At 37.2% G+C, this 22702-nt stretch overlaps 2 protein-coding genes across 6 annotated transcripts in view; one reads left to right on the plus strand and one right to left on the minus strand.

Annotated features, from left to right (window-relative positions):
- LOC104636651 (ribonuclease CL2) overlaps window positions 1-22702 on the minus strand; it is a 222871-nt gene that overhangs the window by 179964 nt on the left and 20205 nt on the right. The gene's annotated exons all lie outside the window — the stretch shown is intronic.
- Window positions 1-22702, plus strand: part of FHIP1A (FHF complex subunit HOOK interacting protein 1A) — a 93839-nt gene that overhangs the window by 50562 nt on the left and 20575 nt on the right. For all 5 annotated transcript variants that reach the window (XM_075751684.1, XM_075751682.1, XM_075751683.1 and 2 more), the window contains 4 exons: window positions 910-1140; window positions 2487-3113; window positions 8007-8165; window positions 10407-10493. In XM_075751684.1, the coding sequence (XP_075607799.1) occupies window positions 1039-1140; window positions 2487-3113; window positions 8007-8165; window positions 10407-10493 (975 nt within the window). In that variant the 5' untranslated portion in view covers window positions 910-1038. The remainder of the gene's footprint in view (window positions 1-909; window positions 1141-2486; window positions 3114-8006; window positions 8166-10406; window positions 10494-22702) is intronic.

A 22702-nucleotide genomic window follows, 5' to 3' on the forward strand; every position in this document is an offset into this window, starting at 1 on the left:
ATTAAATTAAAAGCCTAGTTGGCCTGCAAAAAGGAGAATAAAAATGTAAAGCTTGTGGTGGGGGAAGAAAAAGGGGGGAGGGGGCAGGACTGTGTGATTTAGATATTGGTGCTTGAGGGAATAGTATGTTCTCTTAAGCCTCTCAAATATCTGGAAGATATCTGTCTTTGTTTCGCTTTAACTTTTCCCTCCAGGTGTGCAACTACTTTGATACTCAGGTATCTAGGATACTAAATAATGGATGAAAAGAATGCTTCAATGTTTGGTCTTATCCACATAGTCCTTTAATATGACATCTCAATTTATTTGACTTTGGATACATGAAGGCTTTATCTTTTACATCCTTTGGTTTTGGTTACTTTGGTATTGATACAGATGCATCCTTCTACCTGCATATGGTGTTCTACAAATGTTTCCAACTGTTTATGATATGCTTTCTGACAGAAAACTTTAGTATTTGTAATTATATCTACTAATGGAAATACTATTTTTAAAAAATATAGAAATAACGTACTTTTTTTTTACTTGTATAGTCTATGCAACATTAGTTACTAAATAAATCTGAAAAGAGACATGGTCAGATGGCAAAAATGTCATAATGGAAAACTAAAAATGTAGTGACATATGCATAAAATGTTTACTGAATGAGCTGCCATTATGCTTATTTATTTCAGTAGCACCTTAATTCAGTCACAGATCTCAAAAGTTTGAACATTAGAAACTATTATCATGAGGAAAAGTTTAAGATGTTCCCATATAACATGCTTTAAAAAAATTCCATCCTCAAACTGAATTAAAAGAAAAAAGGTGTTACTGTTCTCTTTAAGTATGTTCTTTTTTTTGTTATACAGTATAAGTTGATGTGCATAGGTATATGTGTGTTTTTGTTTTGTTTTGTTTTTTTAACAGATTTACATGGATACCAAAGCTCAAAACATATCAATCTCATCATGATGCTTGAACATATGTAGCTAACTACATGATTTTTCAAAAGAAATCCAGCATGGCCTAGTTGACTTGACCTTTGGAAAATTTATAATGTCCTCTGGAACCAGTATCAGCAAAAATCGGCAGGCTCCGAGCCTGCAGGGTGTTGACCCAGAAACATGCATGATAGTGTTTAGAACACACTGGGCACAGGTAATGTAAATTAGTTTTATTGATTTTGAAGTAAGCTGCATTAATAGGAGTTTGTTTCAGTCTTTCTTTTGGGAAAATCCCAAATTGCTCAGGAGCAAAAGTCTTTCATGCAGAATGTAGTAGATGACATTGAAACATTTTAAAACACAAAGGTAATTGACCTTTTAAGGTATGGCTAGCCTTTACTAATCACACTTTGAACTCAAGATTTGCATCTAAAAGGGAAGTGGTAGGACATAGTAATATCTTATGGAAGGCCTGGATCATCTTACTGGCTTTCCTAGTGATTCACTAGGACCTTGTTGCTTCCTTTCCTTGTGCTGAATAAGACTTGCCTGGCTTTTGGAAAGTATATTACATGCATGGTGCAAAGCTGTATGCAGTGTTGTTTATTATGGATAGATGTAGATTATGCACTTCAGTATATTCTAAATTGTTTGCATGTCATCAGGATTATAATTGCTTTTAGGCAAAGATGTTTTGCTCTTAGCACCATAATATAAGGTCTTATTTGCTGCAGTAATATGAATAACTAACGGATTTTGGCTATCCTGAGAAGCAAGGCAGATGAATGCTGGTGTTTCTGAGATGTTTCCAGTGTCAGAGGAGCCATTGTTCAAGAGCCACCTTTTCTCATTTAACTCTAGTGATGCTGTCATGTTAGGGGAGCCACTGTTCCTTTATGGTTTTGCGGCAATTACCGTCCACAAAAGGGCTAGACAGTGGTTGTTTCACAGACAAGGAACTTCACTGATTGCATGCAGAACAAAATTTAATCCAGGGGTATAAGTGCTCAGATGACAATTGTTGCTCAATCCTAAATCTATACTGAATGTTGTAAGAGTTATGTGGGCGTCAGTGGCCATTTGGTATTATATAAGATGTGGCAAGGAAAGATCAACTCTGTGGGCTTCTGCCACTCTTAATACTACAAGTCATCTTAAGATACTGATACTTCTGAGCACAGTTACTCTGGCTGAAGAGCAGGCCCTCTGGTTTCAGTCCTTTCTGACAAAGAAACTTACAGCAAACATCACTGAAATTCAGTTTCTGAAGGCTAAGGGAACCTAGTTTATCCATACTTCAGAGAACCCCAAGTTTTCAGCAATAGTACAAGCGGCAGATTTAGGTGCTTATAAAAGCGAACAAAAGCATTACATTTTGGCCTTGTACGTGCCAAATATGAAACTTTCAAATTTAGAAAGCTTGACAGACAAAAACTAAAAACATAAAAAGTTTGGGCTTTTTATGTTAAGAATTTTGATGTTTTTTTATCCCTTTTAGGGATAAGTGCATACTTTAAAAAAATACAGTCAAATAACTGATCTGCATTTGTTTCTCTTTAGGTTCTGAAAATCTTAGAGAAGCATGATCCTTTGAAAAACACTCAGGCAAAGTATGGGGCAATTTCACCTGATGAGGCCAGCACTGTTCAGAATTATGTAGAGCACATGCTTTTCTTGTTAATTGAAGAGCAAGCAAAGGATGCTTCAATGGGGCCTATTCTGGAGTTTGTGGTCTCAGAAAACATCATGGAGAAGCTTTTTCTTTGGAGCTTACGGCGAGAGTTCACCGATGAGACAAAAATCGAGCAACTAAAAATGTATGAAATGCTAGTAACCCAGTCTCATCAGCCTTTGCTACATCACAAGCCCATCTTGAAGCCTTTGATGATGTTGCTGAGTTCCTGCTCAGGAGCATCCACTCCAACAGTGGAAACAGAGTTGGTCGTCCTCTTGAACCAGCTCTGCTCTATAATAGCCAAAGATCCCTCCATTTTAGAACTGTTTTTCCACACCAGCGAGGACCAAGGAGCTGCCAATTTCCTCATATTTTCTCTGCTGATTCCCTTCATCCATCGAGAAGGAACAGTAGGCCAACAGGCCCGTGATGCACTGCTTTTCATAATGTCTCTGTCTGCAGAAAACAACGTTGTTGCAAACCACATAGCAGAAAACACCTATTTTTGCCCAGTAAGTTGTTCTTCATTTGCTTGATCTTCAGTGCTAAACTGTCTCCCCTGTATTCTTCACATCCGTTTCTGTTATTTTTGATGAATATGTGTTGTAACACATTTGTTTCTGCTAACAGCTATTTCACAAATTGTAATGTTGTTTAAGCCAGCCCTACTGCCAAAAGCAGTCTTGTTCCTTGTTTCCATACCACTGTCTTGTGCTTTTGGGCCACCACAAATGTTTTTGCAGTCACGCAGTGAAGTGAATTGGGAAACTGAAGGAAGTTATAGCAGATCATGGTGGGAGGGAAACCTGTTCTGTCTCGGTGTGAGGTCCCTGTGAGATTCTGGAGGTGAAGGGAGCGAGAAATGGGAACAAGGTGTTCTGAGGCTGCTGTTTCTGGTGGCAGTGCTAGCTTAGGTGGGCTGTGCTTGCCACACTGTAACATCAGCTCAACATGATCAAATGATAAGTGTGAAAATAATGTGAATGTTATGGAAATGTAATATTTTTGCAAGATAAAAGGGAGACTTGCTCTTTGTCACAGAATTGGACATTGCTATGGCCGTCTCGGGCAAATCACCATCTTGCTATGTTGTAGTCTGTTACCAAACCTGTTAATAGTGTTGCGTTGTTAGTTGTGGCAAATCAATCTTAACACGTGAATAGAAAACCTTTGCTGTTAAACAGATCATCTAATTTAACAAAGCTGCCCAACTGCAGTTTTAAAGCTAAAGCAGAATGGACATGACACCACCTGCTTCTTTATGCCTTATCACAAAAATCAGTTTGAGATCTGCAATGGATGGGTTTAAACCCCAATATCATTCTGTAGGAAAGGTGCTCTTGTGTGCCACTTTTTGGACTGATTCCTTTATCTTCTGCATGGCTTGCGTTTTAGTTTAATAAATGCCAGAAAAGGTGAAGTGGAGGGGAGCCTTACATAGCTGCTAAAGCAGAGAGCTTTAGAGCAGAGAACACTAGAATCCCTGCCATTAGTGCATGGCAGCTATTCCAGCCATAGGTTTACATTTTCTCTGAGATTGCTATGTCCTTTGAGCAGTAGGGCAGAGCCAGGTTTGCAGGCTGGAGGAGGCCTACAAGTTCCAAAACAAAACTTCTTAATGCTTTCCTTTTGTCAGTTGTAACTATTGCATCGAATTTCTTGTGCTGAGAAACTCTAGTTGACTTTGTTTAATAGATCCTGCTAAAGAATGTGAACTTGATTCTCAAACTGTCCCTGAGACAGATGCCATTATTGGATCCATGCTATAACTTCCATAATTACATCTTCCAATTAATTAAAAAAAAAGCAGCCTTTTTACACTGAAGATAAAAGCCAGCTATATTAACCTTCAAACAGCAGGGAGCCATGATTGACAATCATTCTAATTAAGAAGGCTTCTTGTCAAAATGTGCTAAAATCAGACTTTTCTGAACAGTAATGAGAATGGCCTAAGTCTATGATAAAACTTTAATGCGATGCCATAGAATTAGCTCACTAGTACAACATCTTTTTTGAATTTGAGTGTGATGAGCTGACGGAACAGATTTTGTTCTGGTGGAAGGGTCTGTAGGTGTCAGTGGCATTGCTGTATATCACTCAAATCAGTGCAGATGTGGCCTCAGCTACTCTGCAGAACAGCTAGCACAGTCCTGCGCTGATAGGAGAGGCATTTGGGTGACACTGTGTTGGTGCTATCTCTGGTTCTTGGGCTGAGTTGGTTGGTAGCATATATGGTTTTCTTTACCATGCCCTATTGCATAGTATAGACACGCCCTGGGATGGGGTCTGGCTGTAAATGTCTGCTGCCTCATATACCCAAATCAGTGTTAGATCTGTGCCAAAGTGAACCTAAGGCTTTATTGATATTAGCTTTGTTTAGCAGCTTTTTAAAACTAGATTGTCCATGGTATTCAAAACTGTAGGTGAATAAACTATAAAGAAGGAAGGGGACAGGCTGCAGTAAGATACATCACTAACAAATGTTAACACAGAATGTGTAGACAAACTATGGGGCAAAATTTTGTGGGATTTTTCTGCCATATCATTTTTATCATGTTTTGAGCTGAAAGTTTTCTGAATCTGATGAAGATGTCTGTTCAGCATTATAATAAGAAAACATTATAATAAGAAAACAGTGTTTCTGAAGAATTTTGAGCAGCATAACATCTCAAAGTCTTGCCATAAAACTTTGTGTTTGTAAACACCTCACAGCTTAGGAAAGCAAGTACTAAAGCAGGAGGAGGTATGGCTCTGCAATGTCTTTGGAAAGTTGAGGCTGCACAAAGATAGAAAGACTATGGATGTGGGAGGAAAGGGAATTGTTAAAGGAAAGGAACTGGCCAGATTGCAATTGATTATATATTAACAACATATTTTAATCATATAATGTGTCTAGAATTGCATATTACATAGTCAATGTCTTCTGTGAGTCAAGAGAAAGTAAATAAATCAAGGAGACCGATTTGCAAAGACATTCATGACTGGATGGTGAAAAACTAACTGCTAGAGATGCTTGTAAAAATAGATGAGCACATAGAGTTGACTTGACAAATGATGGAAGAAGATTAAAAGGACACTGCTCTAGGTAAAACAAAAATTAAAACCAATCTTGCCCTTCTAGGGCGTGAACTCATTAATTTCTTTCACTTTCAGAGTTCTTCTTTCATTGATGTTTATCATTTTACTGATTAAAACTCTATAACGTAGTCTATATATGTGCATTATTTTGTATGCCCGCTTATAGAATGTGAAGAGTTCTGTTAGTAATTTCAAATGGCAATCCTGCTTATACCATATACTTGTATGATAATTTTCAAATGTTTTTTACCTAAGAGATGAAATTGCTTCTGGTGGCTACTCTCTCCCTCAGTGCTTTAGAAACATAATTTCACATAGTCATTTGTGTTGTATTTCATAGCAAAAATAAGAGCTTTTAAAACTTTACAGATTTTTAGCAGCTACATCTGTCACTTCTTAACTTCAGTAAGTCAGACAGACTAAAGAACCCTTCACTTCAAGGTACTGACTGATTGTGAGTTCACTGCTCCTTTTAGTGGAGAGTAGTATGTTTTGCTCAAGGTCGGTTTCTTGTGCTTAAGGACTAAACTTCCATGTGAAGCAGAAATGTGGATAGTACACAGCTCTGAAAATCAGATTGCTTACAGAGAGGGTTGGTATGTGTTTATGAACAGCAATTAAGCAGACAATGGAAAATCAGGTGTGCATTAATTAACAGGTTACAGTGCAAAAGAAACTCAAGTTCTCCTTTCAGAATTTTTTCCTTCCTAGAAGCATCTGAAGCCTAGGTTTGTGAGTGTAAGTGTGTGGGCGGGTTACTTATAGGTAGTTCTATAGACCTAGTAAAGTCTTCCTAACTTTTTGCTTTGAGCTCTTCTACTGTGAGAGAGAGACAAAAAGCAAAAAAGATTCTGGTCATAGAAGAATGTGATTGTACAAATAAAGCTCTGCTCAATGGATTTAGCTTCTTAGTTTTTTAATATATCTCCAGCATCTTTTTTTTTATATATATCTATGTATATATGTGTATAAAAAAAGTAGAACAGTATGCTAAAGCAGTGAATTTTCCACAGTATTCCCCTCCTTAATATTTGGCTTAATTATGTATGCCAGTATAAATCCATCTTCAAAATTATGTGATTTAGGAATGGAAAGCATTCAGAAAGACAGCCTTTGTCTGACTGGATGAGTTAGCAATTATAATTGGTTACACTTGCATATGATCAAAACCTGAATCCCCTTCCATGAACCCTTGGTCATTGACCTGCACATTGTCAACTATTTGTTTTCTGATAGATAAAACAGTTGTTTCATCTAAGCTTTGACTGTCTAACCCTGTAGATGCCAAGCAGCCCTTTGTAGAAAAAGGAAAAATTCTTACGAGAGTCTGCTGAATGAAAACTAAAAAGATTTTCATCAGATTGAGACTTAATGATGCCATTAAAATGAGGATCATCTTAAAAAAAACCCTGAAATTGTATAAAATCATGTCAGAAGGATGAGAGTTGTAAGTAATATTTAGAAAGTTTACAGCTTCAAATAACTTTAATAATTAGAAGCTTGGTCTGAATCTACCAATACTTTAGATATACTCAGAAAAAATTAAAAAACCTGTTTGGGAATATACTTTTTATATCATAACTAAAAATACAATCTTGTGTTTCAGTGATATAGTCTACATAAATCATCTGTAAGCCTTAATATCACTGGAAACAATGTCTGTAAAGTAACTTATTTCAGGCTTTTTTTATTTCTTCCCTTCCAAATAAATAAGCAAGGAAAATGAGAAATGATGAACAGTTAGAGGTAGGTTTTTTAGTGTGTGTGGTTTTTTGTGTTTGGTTGGGGTTTTTTAAGTGGATTCAGCTGAGTTCAAGTGCCTAGGAATGAAAGTCAACATATATGTGAACTACATGAGGCTGAACTTCAATTTTGTTCATGGGGGCACCTTCCCCCTCCATTTCTAATGTTTCCTATTTCTGAGTGAAATCACTTCATATAGGCGTGTGAAAGCAGTAACATTCAAATCACCAAGAAAGGCAAGCTGTAGGTATGTGACAGTGATGGCTCCTTCTGGAAGGGACTGAAGGAAAGTGTAAAATGATTTTACAAGTATTTAAAAAGAAAATATAACTTCAGATTAAAAAAATAAGACAATCTGCTTTCCCCTTTCACTTTCTCCTAAGTACCAGCTCTTGAAAGATGGATATTATATGGAAGATTCTTTAAAATAGTCGTGTGTTTCTGCCACAGGACACTTTCAAAAGGAAATTAAATTAATCTGAACACTCATGTATACTAAAGCTAGTAAGAGAAACTATTTGTGGCATCGCGATTCAAGCAGATGGACAGTTGGAAAGTCAACATATTTCGCTTCTGTTTTTGAGGTGTTAGCAACAGGACTAAGTGGCCTCTATTCATCTTTGCCTACAAAGCTGGAAGAAAAAGGAGAAGAGTGGCACTGCCTGCTGAAAGATGACTGGCTGTTGTCACCAGCCCTTGTACAATTCATGAACTCCCTTGAATTTTGCAATGCTGTGATACAGGTAATGGAGCAGAGTTGGCTTATCCTTTTGAAGTAGTAGGTTGTTATACATTCTGTAGAGGTTTGTAAATTATAGAGTTTATTACCTTCTATAAATGGCATGGACTTTTTAAGTTACACTAAAATAAGTTGCTTATAAAGTGAATGCTTTGTGCCTTTCGTCCTGGTTAAAAGGATGAACTAATATGGTTTTAGTTTTCAGGTGACAAATGTTTCAAATGAAAACAGTAGAATTGTGCAGCAGCTTGATATTTCATTATGTAATTGGGAGAAGTTTCTGGGTTTTTTTAAAAAAAGGCATATTGCATTTTAATACCACTGTTGATACTAAAAGTAAATTGAATGCCTTTACATGTGGGGAAAATGTAGCCTTTATATATTTAAGCATTGAAAAACATTCTATCTTTGTCTAAGCTCTCATAACAGCGTGCAAAAGCAAATAGTCTGTTTTGTCTGTTGGTGAGTACTGCATAAAGAAAGCTTTCCAGGCAGAATGTAGATATCTTCCTAGAAATATAAATTCATTTTAGATTGGCCTGTTTGGAATCCACTCTTTGTTTTTAATGATTATTTCTTGATTAGATTTTTTTCCCCCGGCTTTAATCCCCTCACTATTTTTTTTTTTTCTTCCCTAAACTAAACATAAAATGAGATTTTTGTCTTTTTTACATTGTTTTTAAGGCTAGAAAACACTATAGAACCCTTGTCTGGTATTTATTAAACGTGATATAAATTCTACAGAAACTGTGGATTTATGTTTTACTTGAAGAAACAAGCTGAATAGGATTGAAAATTTAGTCACATTTACTGTTAAATAAAAGATATGTTTTAGTGAGAAGTGTGTGAAATACAGTAAAGCAACTGATTGACTATTAGAGCATTGAATAAGTGAAAATAATAGTAGCTGTCATTCTTTAAATGCAATATACAAGATTTTTAACATACATGTTTAAATGTGAATAGGAGACAATATTAATTTTGGTGTCTAAGCAGAATTTTTCTACAGATCTACATTTGCAGGAGGTCATTTATCTGACAACTATTTAAAAAAAATTGATACAAAGGTTACTGCAGACAAATTAAAGAACAACATGTTATTTTAAAACCGCTTTTCAAAGAAACTAAACATGCTTAAGGATCTTCAGCTGACATGTAGAAAGAGCAATTTCTGACTGCTGCTTGATTGCTTTTCTAATAGTCTTCAGCTGAATTGAAAGCTGAAGTTACTGCAGGAATTTTTGCTCTGTGCATGGAATGTTTTTTGTGGTGTGGCTTGTTCTGTGTTGACCCAAAAACTTTGGCCAGGGATTAAAGAGGAACAGTGTAGCCAAGACCTCTTGCCATTTACTACTTTTTCCCTGGAGCACAGCATAGGAAGGGCAACCCATTTTCTTCCCCTTTCCAAAGTAAGGGTTACAAATTAAAGGAAGTCTGGGAAGAATTGCAAGTGCGAGAATGTATTTGTGGCCACATGTGGGCTGTGACATTCCAGTCTCTATGTGAACTTCAAACAGAATATATTAACTTAGAATGCTTCTGAATGGATTTTTTTGTTGTTGTTTTTATCAAATTTCTTTTAAATGCATGAACTGATAATATGTTTTCTTTGTGAAAACAAAATGAATGCTTCATTATAAAAGTAGATTTTAGGCTTCTAATAAGAGTTTATTTTTTAAAGCTCCTAAGCAACCTATTGAATTAATAACGTAGGTTTTGCTTTCACTTCTGTTTGTTTTACAGTGGTTGGGAGAAGGCCATGAGAACAGTATATTCTTACTCCATAGCTAGAGCATGCTTTGGTTTACCTACTCTTGAACCATAGGGAAACAGCTGTTCTGCTTTTTCTTCTTGTAAGAGGACAAGTTAACAATGGCAAATCCACCTTCAAGTGACCCTGACAAGGTTGCAGGAGCTAAATTTAGAATCTCAAATCTTCCTTTGATGCATGGGTATACACACTTTTCTGTCCATCCATTCATCTTTGTCAGCATGCAGGGAGATTGAAAAGCCCTGTTCTCTAAATTTGGCAGGCTTACTGTAATTAAACAGAGTTTGTGTATTTCTTTGAAGAAGGAGAAATCTTTAAGAACCTGAATCATAGCAAATGCTGATGAGAAGGACAAATGAACATTTCTTGTTAAATGGGAAAGGGTTTTGGTAGTGGATAATAGGAGCCTGTGCCTTGTCTTGTTTTAAACCTCACTGGAACTGTTCTGTGTCTTTCTCTCCCCCACCCTCTCAGGTGGCACATCCCTTGATACGCAACCAGCTTGTGAATTACATTTACAATGGATTTTTGGTGCCGGTAATGGCTCCTGCGCTCCATAAGGTCAGTGGTGTATGCAAGCATGACACGAAATAATAACAGGCAAAAGTATTATGGATGAACTCTGTATAAAGATACTATTAAATGTACTGTCAGTAATGATTTCCATATAATTGAGTACATTTCTAGGCTAACTTTCCATCTTTTCATTCTGTACTTTCTATTTACATTATATGGATTGTTAAGCAAGATATAGGTATTTCTGAAAACGATTAAAATTCTTAAATGAAATGAAGAACCAAAATATTTTTGTTGCACTAGGCTGACATATCATCAAAAAAAGCAGTGACCTTTTAAACATTTCATCATGGCAGACATGTTTACATGAGGAATTTTTTTTTCCAAATGAATATTTTCCAAAAGGAAAAATGCCCACAAGGAAAATGTTCAGTCAAGAAATATTACACTAATTTCAGCAAAGTTGGTATTGTTTTGCACTTCCTTATTACATTTGGTAGAGCTATTTTCATGAAGTGGAGAAGAAATGGAGTTTGGTATCAATTTTCTAATGTATTAGGGTGCAATTTATGTTGCTTTGAAGAAAAAAAAATCCATTTTTCTTTGAATTTTAGGCATTATCCTTTGCAAAATATGTCACGGATGTTGGTGAATTACTTAATTATTTTTTTGTTGTTGTTAGGCTGCAGGAAGCCACATTTCCAACTGTTGCAAAATATGTCAGTTAACAGTCTGCATTGCCCTGTAAAAACAACACCTTGTTTGAGGAGAAAAAGTAGAAATTGCTGAGAGTAAAAATCCACCAAAAACTACCAAAAGAGGACTAATAAATTACATTTTGAAGGTCTACTAATTTTTACTAAGCCTGCCAAGCAGAAAACACTGCACCTGTTCCATTTTCTGAGAGGCCAGTGAAACACTGCACCCTGCTTTCTAGTCTAGGACTTGTCTTGGCAGTGCACGCAATTCTTTGTGGTAAGTAGTCACTTACCAAGAAAGTAATAAGCAGTATAGAATCTTCCTCAATGATTTGACAGACCTCAAATGTTTGGGAACTTGGCGAGGGCTGAAATAAAATTTGGCTGCAGTCCAGATCAAGGCTGTAGTCTGTCATTGAGATCACCTCCTTACCTAGGAGTAATTTTTTCTATTTCTGTATCTTGACATAATCCCTTACCCAGATTGGGAATTAGAATCAGAAGTGAAAAGCTAACCAGCTTCAGGTCAAGGTCATGGATAACAAGGGAGGTACCAGAATGTTGCTGTGGGATTCTGGTCTTAGTACTCTGAAGTATTTAGGACAAATTTTAGGTTGTTTTGAATGCTACCGAATGCCATTCTTATTGGTCATTAAATCTACAAACCCCCTGTTGGGTTGATTATTTTCCTGTTGAATACTTAAATCATTTAAAGCATGCTGTTCAGATTTTTTTTTTCCATGTGATGGAAATTTTGTTGAACATCATTTATATACTCTGAAATTGGGTGAAGTCATATTTCTCTTAAAAATGGAGATGTTGGCTGCTAACATATGAGTTTCAAGCCTAAATCTTTCCTGAACCCTGACATTCTGTTTGGTGCCTTGTTCTTCCAGCAATAAACCTTTCCTTGATTAGTGTTAAGTTTGACTTTTTCCTCTTTAAAAATTTATGTATGTGTATGAACTTCAAATGCATTTAATGGAGAAGATGGATTGCACCATCTAGTGGATCTGATACAAGGTGCTCTCATCTGTGAGACCAAAACTCCATAGCAAAAGGAAAAAAGTAAATAGACCTCTTCGGTCTTTCTGTGCTGTGCCCCACATTAATTTAACAAAAAATAAATATTTTATATCTTTGCTTTTGGGAGAGGTATCTATGCATAAGGACAGATAATTATGCAGTAACAGTTCCTTCATACGTTAAAATAATTTCTAGTTGCCATTGAAAACATTCTTGCTAAGTTGAAGAGTAGGCTTTGAAAACTGTATCACCCATTTGGGGACTTAAGTATTGTAATTAACCTTTACGTTAAGAAAAATTTGTGAAGGGCCAAAATAAGAGAAAGGTCAAATGCACCATGGTGTTTTTAAAACAGAAGTTCTTTCATTGAACACAATACTAAATGGAACTTGAATTTTCTTCTTTTAAATTCAATGAAGTTGGTTTGGTATCCTAAAGTCTACTTGTGGCTGAAAATTTTAGGTTTTATCCAGTCATTCTGTTCAAGTTGTTCTGACTTGTTCTGTCTTATGAGTTCAAATACAGTGAACAATAGAGCATGCTATAAATACCTGACGAGGAGGACAGGTCTGTGGAAGGTTAAAGGGAGGGGTGGTAAGAAGAGATGATAATTATTGGTCCATATTCCTAAGGTGTTCCTATAAATCTTATTTGTAGAATTTAACTGATCTGGAATAGCTGTTTCTGATAACTCTTGGTGATAGACATGGAAGGAAGGGAGTCCAGACCTCATGTGGCATACAAGCCTTAACATCCCATATCCAATCTGGCACCCGTGGTTCTACCTAATAGAAAAATCAGAAGGGAGATGAGCTTCTGGCTCTGCTCTTGAATGACTGTTGGGTAGACATACAACTTCAAAACTGTTCTCTCTACTATATTCTAGTTTTTCTTCAAGAAGTAACGTTTTGAGGGAAAAATTGCTCTGCAGCAAGACAGACTTGCGTTTATTGTTTTTGCAAAGACAGCTGCAATCAAGAATAGAGGCATCTAGGAAAGAAGTCTTCAATCTGTTCTGTTCTCAATATGATAGAACTCGATTTCTGTTTTAAAACAACAGCAGCAACATAAACAGATCCTGTTAATGTGACTTCCTGTCTGATCACCAAATCAAATTTTGTTGGTTCAAGTATATAAAATAAAATAAGCTCTACAAGCACTATTAGATAAATAATAGTCTTATTAGCTTTTAATCCCTTATGGAGTAACAGCAATATCAGTTTGCTTTTGCAACTGATGTATTCAAATATGAGCAAAATGTCTGGTACAAGGAGGGTTACTCAGTTTTGGATTAAAGCTAAGCCTATATTGTAGATGATAGGAGCTGGCCATTTTCTTCCTTCTTTGTGTCTCTTCACAGAATCACAGAATGGCTGAGGTTGGCAGGCACCTCTGAAGATTGTTCTGTCCAACCCTCCTGCCTAGAGCAGGGTCAGCTAGAACAGGTTGCTCAGGGACACATCCAGTTGGATGTTGAATATCTCCAAAGCTGGAGATGGCTCAACCTCTCTGGGCAACGCTGTTCCAGTGTCTGACTACCTGTACAGTAGAAAAGTGTGTGTGGTCTTCACATTTTTTTCCTGATGTCCAGCTGCAATTTCGTGGATTTCAGTTTTTGCTGCTTTTCCTTTCACTGGACACCATTGACAAGAGTTTGGCTCCATTGTCTTTACTCCTTCCCAGCAGGTATTTGCAAACATGGATAAGATTCTGCCTCAGCCTTCTCTTCTCCAGGTTTAACATTCACAGCTTTCTCAGCCTCTGAGAGATGGTCCCATCCCAAAATCATCTTTGTGGTCTTTTGCTGGACTTGCTCCAGTATGTCAGTGTGTCTTTTGAACTGGGGAGCCCAGCACTGTAGATGTGTCTTACCAGTATTGAGTGAAGAGGAAGGATGCCTCCCACTAACCTGCTAGCAATACTCTTAATGTAGCCCAGGAGGCTACAAGGGCGTGTTGTTGGATCATGGCCAATTTTTTGTCCACAAGGACCTACAGGTTCTTGCTTCAAATCTGTTTTCCAGCCAGTCAGTCCCCAGTGTGTACTTGTGCCTGTGGTTATTCTTCCCCAGGTGCAGGGCTTTGCATTTGTGTTACTGAACTTCATGAAGTTCCTGTTTGCCTCTTAGTTCAGACTGTCAAGACCCCTCTGAATGGCAGCACAGCCATCCAGCCTCCCAGTTTTGAAACATCTACAAACTTGCATGAGGGTGTGCTCCATCTCATCATCTAGGTCATTCATGAAGATACTAAACAGTATTGGCCCCAGTGTAGACCACACATCACTGGCCTCTAGCTGGACTTTGCATTGTTGATCACAATCCTTTGGAGCCCAGCAGTTCAAACAGTTTTTTGATCCACCTCACTGTCCACTCATCCAGTGTGTTCTTCATAATTTTGTCTATGAGGATGTTGTGCGGGAGACAGTCTCAAAAGCCTTGCAAGATAAATAATATAAACTGCTCTCCATTTATCCATTAAGCCAGTCATCTTATTGTAGAAGGTCATCAGGTTGGTCTGGCTTGATTTCCCTTCTGTAAATCCACGCTGACTACTCCCAGTCACTATCTTCTCCTTAATATGTTTGGAAATGGCCTCCAGGAGATTTTACTCCATCCCCTTCCCAAGGATTGATCTGAGGCTGACCAGTCTGTAGTTCCCCAGATCATCCTGGAGTGACATTTGCTTACTTCTGGTCCTCAGGAGCCTCCTCTGGCAGCCCCAACCTTTCAAAAACCAAGACTGGCCTCAAGAGTCAGGGATGCAACCTATCAGGCCCTATGGACTCATGTCTGTCCAGTTTGTTTAAGTGTTCCCTAACCTCATCCCCTTCCTCTAAGACTTTTATTCTCATCTTAGGGACCTGGGATTACAAAAGACAAATCTTGCCAGTAAAGACCAAGGTGAGGAAAGCATTGAGTATTGTGGCTTTTCCAATATATTTTGTCACCAGGCCTCCTCCTTCCCCATTCAGCAGCAGGCATGCTTTTTTCATGGTCTTCTATTTGCTTTTGAAGCCCTTCTTCAACTCCAGCTGGGCTTTGGCTTTTCTAATCCTTTCCCTGCACACTTAGGCAATTTTTCCATATTCCTCCTGAGTTACCTGTCCCTGCTTCCATCTCTTCCTTTTTATGTTTCAGTTTTGTTAGAAGGTCTGCATGGATGAACTAGGAGATTCTGTCTCCTTTCCTTGACTTCTTTCTCTTTTCCCCACTTAAAACATCGGACTATCAAAGAAGACTTTTGGTAAGAGTTTCAGTAAGTAGTATTTCAGTAAAAGTAGTTCAGAATTTCAGTATGTGGTCCAAAGCTTTGAGATATGTATATATGTGATCTTGAAATGTCTGTAACATATATGGAACTATGTAGTAATATCTGCCTTTCTTCTATTTTTTCAGACTGTCTTGCTATACTTACTATGTACACAGTTCACTGTGAATGAAACAGTACAAGAGTGTTGAGGATAGAGATGTGTTTCTATGAAGAAGTCAGGGGCTGGGGAGACCAATATATTTTGCTTGGTGTGATTTTTATGTTTTTATCTGAGGAAGTTAGTATGGAGTTGAAAAAAGAATCCACTAGTGCAGTTTTTTTTTCCAGTTAAGGAAGTTTCAAATTGATTGGGCTGGTTAGCTAGCTTGAAATAACCTGGTTTTCACAGTGAGCTCTCTGAAGGGTTATTTTTGTAGCAGATTAACTGCAATGTGCTTAAATAACCCAAACATTCTCAAGTTTTATGACTCCCTAACTTCATTTCTTAAAGATAAGTATCCTAAATATAGCATGTTCTTGTAGCCTAATTTATACCTGGTCTGTACTAGTCTGTTGTCACTTTGCGTGGGTTATCCCACCTACACACGTAATAAGTGACTGCCAAATATGTTCATATCTCAGAAGCTGCACGTTGCTGAATGGGTAGAGCAGAGCCCAGATTTGTATTATGTAGCTAGGGATATGCATTAACTGGCTGTGCTGGATAGCCCCGTCTTGGCCTTTTGGTTGTCTTGACTTCATTGTACTTTTTCAAGGAGTTGCCTCCCTTACTTCTGACATCTGAGTTTCCTGAGACATTGAAAAAAGTGATTCAATAACATTGTTCGGGGGGCATTGTCTTTAGGCAAGGACACAAATTCTTTATTTCTGTATAAGTTCAGTTAAAAACAGAAGGAATAAAATATTCTGTCCGTAAAGATACAGAGCTGAAGAAAAGATTAGTTTGGTAGTTTTCTTTTTGTAGTAACAATCCATGATTTAAAGTTTTGCCCAAACCATACTTTTTTCTTTCTAGTGTGTCTGGGATTTGAGAAAATTAAGACTATCTGGCAGAATCTGTTCTTAAAATAAGACTGGTACTTTTTGATGGCATGTCAGTTACAACTTGAAATTATGCAATTCTATATGTTCTTCCCTAGGTTTTGGCACTCAGGAAAAAAATACTCATGAGAAGGTATGGCTCTGTGCCCGAGCAGAATTACACCATTACATTTCTCTGATGTATCTCATTGGCTCTTTCTTGCTTCACTTTCAAAACTAACTATTTGGAGCTCTGTCAAAAAAATACAAGGTCTTCTGGGGCCAAATTGTACAAAGGTCCCAAGTAATCAACTCAGGCTAATTTTCTCTTCAATTAAAACCTAGCTGAAATCCTAGGATGAATCCAGAATAACCCCTACCAAAGTCCTAAGTTTTACTGGTTCTGCTGGAGGCCATACTGCCTTGTTTTAGTCTTTATATATTTGGTAGTAGAAAGTGTTGATATACCTTATTCTTTTAGGTAGTTGTAGCCCTTTTGTAGAAATCTGTGAAATCCTTTTTAGAAGGTCTTTAATATGTATATATTTTGCAGTCAAAACCATGTGCTAGATCATTAGGAGCCATACTGTGGTGTATATAAATATTATGCTCATATTGGTTATATACATCTCTTTCCTGTAAGTGCATATGATTTAGTTTTAATTTGGCATTCAGAGAATGTGGGTGACAAAGATAGCTATTTGGAACATCTTGAGTGTTTATGTAATTTGTGTTCTTTCAATTTATTGAAGATAGTGCTAAAAATTTGACAAATTATATGATAAAAGCAAATTTTTAATGTCTTAGCATTTACCTCTATACTATGTGGCATTTAATTGCTAACTATGATATAATTATTTTTCTACTTGGAAGGCTTGTTTTAATCTGATAAATGGAAAATTGTACCAGCTTTTTAGTGTAAAACATTGCTGTTGGCCAAGTGAACAGAACTTCTCTGTGGAAGCACTGGTCAAATAAGCTCTGTCAAATGGACCTCAGTTATATTGCACACTAACCCATCTAAACGAAAACCTCTAACACGGTATGCTACTGTGATAATTCAATAATACTTTCTTGATGATTACACAGCTCAGCTAGGGGGAAATGACCTGTAAATTATACTGTACAGATTAGAAGGAGCATCTTTATAAATATCCTACAAGACTGTCAGTTCCCATTTAGAAATAATGCCATCTTTCACCTTACTGAAAAATGTTTGGACAGCTGCTGTAAAAAGATGTAAACCAAGTGTTGCTGGAAAACTTTGAATAGTCTCATGCTTTGGAGAAGCCCATCGATAGCTACAAAACTTACTTTTAACGGCTACGGAGTTGATATATGTTAAAGGTGCCTTTCACTTTTTGGATCAAACGCTGCAGTTGAGTTGAATTTTAACCTGGTATACACTGAAGCAGTTTATAAATGTAAGCTGAGGGAAGTTGAAGCAGTTCTGGTTTTCTGGTTACCCCAGCATGCAAACTTCCTCTGTCCTTGATCCTGTATGTCCTCCCTCTCTTTTGCCAGGACAACTGTTCCTATGGGAGACTGATTGGGGTTAAAACTCACCTTTATTTCCTGGATAGTTTTAACCTGAATCAATTCCCTGAGCCAATTCACTGTGCAGTGAAGTGAAGCATGAACCCTTCTGCTGGTACAAGTAGGGGACAAGAAGCTGAAAATGAATAGAAAGGAGAAGAGAGTGGGAATGGCTGGGCTTTTTTATCAGTGAGGTGGGTTTATTCAGGTTTAAACTGCTCGTGGATCTAAAGGGTAAGTTCTAGTAAGAAAGATCATGGTTTCTTCATAGGCAGTATGAAATCCATGTAAGGAAGGGAAATGTGAAGGAAAGGAGGAATCATGATAGCCATATTCTTGTAAGAGAGCATGAAGCTGTAAATTAGAAAATACATTGTGTGGATCCCAAGGGAAAATAGCCAGTAATAAAGAATCAGTGCAATTGGTCTAACACAGTGGGTGTAATGTATTAAACTGAACTCACAATGACAGTAATTTCTGGCTCTTTGCTATTACTTGGCACAGGGACTTGTAAAAGCTGGATCTCTTTACAGTGTTCTGCCTCACCATCTAATCAGTCATCAGAGTAGACAAGAAAAGATTTGCTAAAAATTATTACATAATTAGAGAAGGGTATTACAAGGCTAAAAATGGCTTTCAGTTTTCAATAATCTCTAATCATATATCTGTCTAGCTGTGAAGACTCAGGTAGTCCCTTCTACAGCAGATTACATTTTATAAAATATCTGTAAAAACTGATTGTTATATAGAAAAACATGTGTCTTTAAACACTAAATTTGTATGTATATTGGAAAAAAATCCAACAACTTTTAATTGTTACAACTGTGGATAATAAAAATAGAAATTGTAGAATACTGGTCTGGTTAATGCAATGGATGTGGATTTTTCTTGTTTTTCATTTTCAATCCTACAATTTTATCTTAGGAGCAGAGATATCCCTGGCCTTTACCATTAGTAGAAGGGTTCTAATGCAAGGGATGCTGCTGGTGGGTTTTTATTTTTGCTGTTGTGGCAGTGGTAGATTTTACAATTGCTGAAATATCTTGATCAAAAATATAGCTTGACATTTACTTACTTAACAAAGGGCTTTTCTAGAAAACTACTGTGTCTTAATTCTATCCATCTCCCTTTGTTATGTTTTGTTGTTTTTTTCCCATACTTGAATTATCAGGGGAAAAATTTTCAAATTAAATATCAGATTTGTGGATGTGTGGAAGTTTTGGCTTGGTTTTTTATCATCCTTTCAAAGATGTTCAATTCTGAGGACTAGCTAAGAGCTTACTTGGACAAATTATACTGTAATCAATGCTTACAATGATATAAAGTTTTTTGTAAGCTGCCTCAGGATTTGACTGTAGTGGACATGCTTGACATGGGTAGCAAATGTTTTGTTCTCTGAGAACATTTGTTCTTTTGTTGTTTACCTAAGAACCAATTTGAATTTATTTGAAAGGATTTCCCTACTTTCCCCAAATCTGTCTGACAAGACATTACCTGCTGATTGTCTCTCCTTAAACTATTCTGAATGAAGCATAACATCATGACATCATGACTCTGGTATCTTAGAAAACAGAGATCTTCAATATTAACTGCACAAATTGGGTGAGTCTCACTTTCAACAGTCAATGTATTATGTATAATGTGATCTGAAGAAAAGGTTTACAGAGTTAAAAGGGTTTTTGCTAAGGCTGGATTTTGCCTAGTGTAACCGATTTCTCCAATGTCCTTCTCTAGTTAATTGCAAAAAAAGTGAGTTCTCTAGAGACTAATTCACAGCAGGCTAATGTATCCCATTGAGTAAAAGGAAAATTAGCCTCATGGAGCTAAAATTAGCCTTTTTGAATACTTCTCTAGGTGCCTCAAATCTTCAGAAGTTACACTTACTGTCAGATATGGTAAAAGGGCATAACCCAGAACGGAAGGTGGCAAAATAAGATATAATTCTAAAAGCACAGATGTCTGCTTGCCAGGTTAATTGATCTTTTTCCTAAAGTGCATACGTGGCTTTCATTCTGAAATGCTGAAAAGCAGTATGTTTGTTTGATTTGCTCTTGCGAGGAAGCAGGAGGATGGTCTCAGTGCTGGTTTGTACGGACAAGTTGCGCACAAAGGCACACTGAGAGAGCACTGGAACTTCTAGAACACCGTAGCATTAAAATTATTTGTATGGCATTAACTTGCCACTTTGAGCGTTGCACAACGAGCTGCAAAATAGATCCTAGCTTCATTTATTGCAAAAGTTTGAAGGAGCGTTGTGGATAAGGCAGCGCGCTTTCATTGAAAGATGAAAAAAGATTCTTTCATATCCGTTTAAATCTTGACGAAACTTAGTCGTCTTCCCTCTTTCTCAGAGAATGGTTAAGCAGATTCAGCAACTTCTTTCCCAACAAGAACTACAAATTAGAGTGTAATGTGACACCCTGCACAGAAAACCTCGATTCAAACAATTGAGATTTAACAAGGTTATAAGTAACTCCTTTGTGAACTGTTTGGGCTTCATTAATCATTGGTTGGTGCTTCTAGCTCTGTTTAGTGGTATGAGTGAAGGATTTGCTACGGTAACTGTGATTTCATTTTTTGTCTAGTCCCCAAGCTGTTAGGAGCACTGAACACGCTCTCAGAATTGAACATTTCTTTTCTAAAGTAGTCTCTAGCTGGCTTTCTTCTGCTCTTTGTTTCATTCATGATACACACTCCAAAAAGCATATGCGTTTCTCTCACTGATAGAAATGTAGGATGAGTTGTCAAAAGAGCATCCATTTCAGAAAAAGGTCACTGCCCTTGTGAATCTGCTGGCTTTCCTTGCTTTCATTTACAGCTTCAGTATTTTATACATATACGTAGACCCATTCCTCTGCTGTCAGCAAACATCTGTGAAACCCGCAGGCCAAGAACGTGCTCCCTTTTCCCCATAAAGGATGAAGGAGAAGTGACACAGAGACAAAACGATGTATTACTTCTGTCTGGCCTTTTCTTGGCAGAGGGTTTAAACTCTTCAATGAACTGTATGCTATCATAATGATGTCATATGATGGATTTCGTGGGCTTGGCTTTTTACAGTTTGCTGTTATAAAAGAAAAACCAAACCTGCAACACAAAAAAACCACCACCACCACTCCCCAAAAAAAGCACCAGTTCTCAGGGCAACAGTCAACAGCTTTCATCAGAAAGCCATTCTTTTTTTACTCCACAAGTCCCCACACCTTTTGACTGTTGAGGGGTAAAAAAAAATTAAATAAATTCACAGCTCCAACCAGAAACGATTTCCTTTGTATCACAACCCTGGCTCATTTCCTGTGCATGTTTTGGTGGTTGAAATATGGCAGTAGTCCTATGGAAAAGGGGGTGTGTGTGCATAAGCGTGTTTGTTTTATCATATTTACAGTAATACAGAATTTGAGTTAGGGCTGTAAGCCATAGTGCTAATTCTGACAATTTGCAACTTTGAGTTGTTTAACCTAGGAACCTTTTTTTCTCCCACTTGATGCTTGTGGGGGAAGGAGGAGGAATGAATTCATAAACTGTTCTGAGTTGGAACGTATGTTAATAGATACTATTTTGTGAAGGAACTATATTCTCATTTCTGGTTTTGGTAGCACTGAACATACAACTACACATCTAGAAAATATGTCTAGCTGTTGCTTACTTAGCCTTACAAAGTTCACAGACCCTGTGAAAGTGTGCCTCATTCCTTTCACTGTTACATTTTAATGCTTGATTTTGACCAACCTTACTGCAATAAACCAAGAAGGTGAACTTTTTTCCCATGCTGGGGAAAAATTCGACTCTTGCTACTTCACTGGTGCTTTGTTTCTAATGCCACAATGAGCTAGTAGCCCACTATTAAGGATGGTGTAGCTGAGTATTAGAATAAAGCCTCAGAATGAGAGTGAATCAATGACCTTAACTTTAGAGCTCCTCTGTGCTCTCCTCATTGGTGCCCCCTCTCCATAAGGTCTGCAGGCTGCATACAGCATTCCTATGTTCTGTGTAACCAGCCAGTATCAGCATGTGATCTTAAATGCTTTAAAGAGAACACTTGCAGCATGACATTTCTGTGTACGTGGCTAACATGCAGCATAATGGAACAGGGATTTTAATATTTACAGCATGTTACGTAAATGCTGCCCTTCTGAGTATTTTCTAAATCCTCTTAGCTCTTAAGTGACAGCTTTGATTCTTTTTTTTAATAAAATCAGTCTTTTCACATATCCAGCTAAGTTTGGTAAACAAAAGATGTTTAATACTTCCTTTCATATAGGCAGATTCTTGTATTTAAAGGTTTTTCTTTGTGCACTTAAGCTTATTAGATTCCTGGGTAACTATTTTTAAAAAGCTGACTTTGCAACAGCAGTGCATGGTGCAGAGGTGGCCTTTGGAATTTTCTGTGCTTTGCCAGTGCATACTGTGAATAGATAAGCTCCAAAGGATTGCCATAAGCAGAGCAGTGTGGGTTATGGTATGCAAATGTCGCATGGATATTTGAATTGTATTTTGATATACAAAGAGTCAGTAGCGAAGATTTTGGGTTTTGGTTTGTGTGTGTATGTATATACATACTCCTTTTAAAAATTGAGTGAGATGAGGAATTGTGCTGTGGGAAAATAGAAAGAAGGAAAATTATGGCAAAATTCTGGATAGCTCTGGGGAATTTTTTCTTTAAAGCTCTAGAACCAAACCTAGTTTGTACTGTGCTTTGATT

The sequence above is a fragment of the Balearica regulorum genome, chromosome 4 (assembly GCF_011004875.1).
Source record: "Balearica regulorum gibbericeps isolate bBalReg1 chromosome 4, bBalReg1.pri, whole genome shotgun sequence".
Classification (NCBI taxonomy): Eukaryota; Metazoa; Chordata; class Aves; order Gruiformes; family Gruidae; genus Balearica; species Balearica regulorum.